At 33.9% G+C, this 3,242-nt stretch overlaps 1 protein-coding gene across 2 annotated transcripts; it reads right to left on the reverse strand.

The window, feature by feature from the left end:
* Positions 1 to 401: 401 nt before the first annotated feature.
* LOC109162837 (elongation factor 1-delta-like) lies at positions 402 to 3,242 on the reverse strand. 2 transcript variants are annotated; one of them, XM_019311539.1, is made up of 8 exons: positions 3,139 to 3,242; positions 2,447 to 2,556; positions 2,252 to 2,368; positions 2,005 to 2,095; positions 1,645 to 1,765; positions 1,402 to 1,515; positions 773 to 934; positions 402 to 649 (listed from the first exon to the last, which is right to left on the reverse strand). In XM_019311539.1, coding segments are annotated over exons 2-8 (693 nt in total). In that variant the 5' UTR covers positions 2,533 to 2,556; positions 3,139 to 3,242; the 3' UTR covers positions 402 to 647. The 2 variants fall into 2 exon arrangements, with proteins under 2 accessions (XP_019167084.1, XP_019167085.1); XM_019311540.1 differs by having other exon boundaries at positions 3,155 to 3,207.

The following is a 3,242-nucleotide window of genomic DNA, read 5'->3' on the forward strand; positions in this document are numbered from 1 at the left end:
AGAAAAAGACATTCTAAGTCTCTAAACAACACTTGAATTCAAAAAAAAAAAAAAAAAAAACCTGCAAATTTTATAAGTCTCTAATTGTATTCTTTGCTATTTGATAAATAAAAATATTACCTATTTCTCATTCATTAATTTATTATTTATTTTTATTTTAAAAACAACAGAAAAAATAATCTCTAATTGCTTCATTTGTCAAATTTTATTTTATTTTTTATATATAATTTTCTGCCTTGTAAATTGAAGAAACATATAAACAAAGCATATTTTCGATTTTATTTTGTTCATTTTTATTTCTAAAAAAAAAAGTAAAAATTTCCTCTAATTAGTAAGAGCACTTTTTCAGAATCATGGCAATAAATTTAAATGTTCTAATAAACTGGCTGCTAAATCTGTGATAAATGAGGCAACAGAATACTTTGGCAACTGCAAATACGAAAAAATGTTTATAAAAAAAAAATTAAAAAAGACAATTTGTCTCAGTACAACCAGAAAGCAAAAGAGGCAAATCAGGAAACCTCCAGGAAGAAACTAAAACAAGAAACACTGAGATTAATGTCAAACAAAAACCAAATGAGAATTACTATCACTTGGTAGGCAGTATAAGCAGCAGCTGCAATTTCCAACTTCAAAGTGCAGAAAATTCCTGTGATAAATATAGCATAAATTAGACATTGAATAGTAGTGGATGTGTGGTAAATAATTGGAATCAATGATCACACTTTGTAGCCATTAATTAAAAGAAGAATCGAAGCACAAGTGAGCTTACATATCTTGTTGAAAGCTACAATATCGCAGCTCTGGACATACTCGTTGATAGGTTCAACAGTGAGATAATTCTCAATAAGTTCATCCACGGACACGAGGTCATCCACAATGGTGAGCATAATTTGTAGTTTCTTAATACCATACCCAACAGGAACAAGTTTAGCTGCAAAAGAAATCAACAGTTATGAACCTAGTTAGTCTAAGAGGCAATCATCTTCATTGAAATTTTAATCTGTATTTTTATGGTCCAACTAAGAGTTAAACTAATGTGATAGGCACTAGTCAGGCACTCAGGGGCACCTAGGCGGCTGAGTAATAATAATAATAAGAAAAACAGCAAACCAAAAAAAAAAAAAAAAAAAAGCACTCGGCCACCAGTTGGCCAACTCTGGCGCCTAGGCCGCCTAGTTGGCCGACTAATGTCTGCCTAAGGGTAAAATCCTAATCAACGCCTAGGCTGATTTTTGCAACAGTGCGCTAAACACACTAGAAGAACAATGCCTTAAAAAGGCCTTTAACAATTCAAAATGTGTTGGACATATAGAAGTGATGCCAATAAGACTTGAGGTGTTCCACAAAGTGGAATACAAAAATTATGATTCAAGGATAGAGAAATGAAGTGGAACATACATGCTCCCCAGAGTAATCCTTCCATCGAAACACTTCTAACAGCTTCCTCGAGCTTTTTCATATCAGTTTCGTCATCCCATGGCTTCACATCCATAAGAACCGAGGACTTTCCAGCTGAGGTAACAAACACCAGGTAAGTTAATGAAGACGGGTATTCATCATCCAGACATTTTATTATTATCCATTAATTAATATTTCTATTAATAAAATAATTATTCAAATAATGTAAATGGAGAAACTTACACTCTTTCTTTTTGATTGAAGCCTTGACAGCTGCAGAACGTTCTTCAGCAGCCTTCTTTTCCTCTTCAGTCTCCTCACCAAACAAGTCAACATCATCATCGTCATCATCAGCAGCTGATGCCTGTAGTTGTGTTTCAGGTTTACAGTTAGTTGAAGCACAAGAAGATTGAAGCTAACAAATATAATCAAATTAAATCATAAAATACGAACATTACAAATGGCTACAGAAAGCTAAAAATAGGACAAATAACAGCATAACCAAACAATAACTCAAGCAAGATAGAGGAGACAAAATTATCAACAATTATAGCAACAGATTTGAAATGCCAATAAACAAAGAAAAACTAATAACTAGGTTACCTTTGTGTCAGCGGCAGGTGGTGTTGCCACACCCGCAGGGATAGGTGCAGAACCTTCGATGACAACACCACAACCTTCTCCAGATACACCACTGACAAAAATAAATTGTTAATATCAGAGAATTATGTATTGTATACACGTAAAAGTGAAGTAAACAGAGAGGGTGGGTTCTTAGCATGCTGTTGCACAATGTGAAATTCAATCATATAAACTAAATTGAAAGTTGTTCTGAGTAGTTCGAACTTACGAGATCCTCAAAAGTGCATCAATGTGTTTGTACCACCTAGAAGCGTTGACATATTCGGATGATGGGGGCTTGGGAAGTGATGAATATACTGTGACATCATCCTTGGAGGCTTGATACCTGAGAAGTAATTAATAAGATGAATGTAAATTAAGATGGGAACACAACCATAAAGAGCAACAGCAGATAGTGACCCACCCAGTAATGTAACTCCGTGTCAGGAGGTACTCATCAAGCTTCTTGACGCCAGCATCTGAGTTGAGGTTGTAGAATGTGACAGCCATTTCCAGATATTAATGTGACAAATCCTGTCAATACAGAGAAAAGAGGATTCCATTCATAAACACAAAAATTGAAAACACATTGCATGACAGAATTACTATATATCTACAATACAAAAAAATAATAGCTCAAAAGAGAACACTAGAATTCAATAAAAGTTTTCTAATCCTGTTCACATAACCCACTAATTTCCACTGAGATAGTAGCCCAATTTGGGCACAAATATACCTGTAAGCTGTGACTAGTTCCAGCAAACTTATAGCATATGAATTGAAAAGGTATTGTTAACTTATTTTTGCATATGGATCTCTGTATCAAGACACAGTTTTTCTGGCTCCGAAAACTTTAATTAATCAAATCAATAGACTGATTATACAAAAACGCAGATTCTGATAGTCAACTGTAACTCAATTTTGGACAAAATTTGATCAAATACCCACATATCATTCACTATAGAAACATTAATCAGAAGTATCAGATCCAAAATGAGATATAAAGATGGTAAAATAACTAAATAAATAAATAAATAAAGATATTCTTCCCTAATGACTAACTTAAGCTAAATAAAAATATAATAACTTGTGAAGTTACAAGAACAGAGAACAAACCAGAAGCTGAGAGTACCGAGAAGAAAAGAGGCTCAGAGAGCTGATGCGAAGCCTGGGTTGTTAAGAGTGGAGTGAAAGCCCTAGGTTTCGACACTTTATACAAA

The sequence above is a fragment of the Ipomoea nil genome, unplaced genomic scaffold (assembly GCF_001879475.1).
Source record: "Ipomoea nil cultivar Tokyo-kokei standard unplaced genomic scaffold, Asagao_1.1 scaffold2957, whole genome shotgun sequence".
NCBI classification, from domain to species: domain Eukaryota; kingdom Viridiplantae; phylum Streptophyta; class Magnoliopsida; order Solanales; family Convolvulaceae; genus Ipomoea; species Ipomoea nil.

Excerpts from the sequence above, each read along its gene's own strand:
- LOC109162837 (XM_019311539.1), bottom strand. The coding sequence starts at position 2,532 with ATGGCTGTCACATTCTACAACCTCAACTCAGATGCTGGCGTCAAGAAG. Across the intron at positions 2,369-2,446 it reads ACACGGAGTTACATTACTGG|GTATCAAGCCTCCAAGGATG; the intron begins GTGGGTCACTAT and ends ATTACTTCTCAG. Across the intron at positions 1,516-1,644 it reads TTCAATCAAAAAGAAAGAGT|CTGGAAAGTCCTCGGTTCTT; the intron begins GTAAGTTTCTCC and ends TTGTTACCTCAG.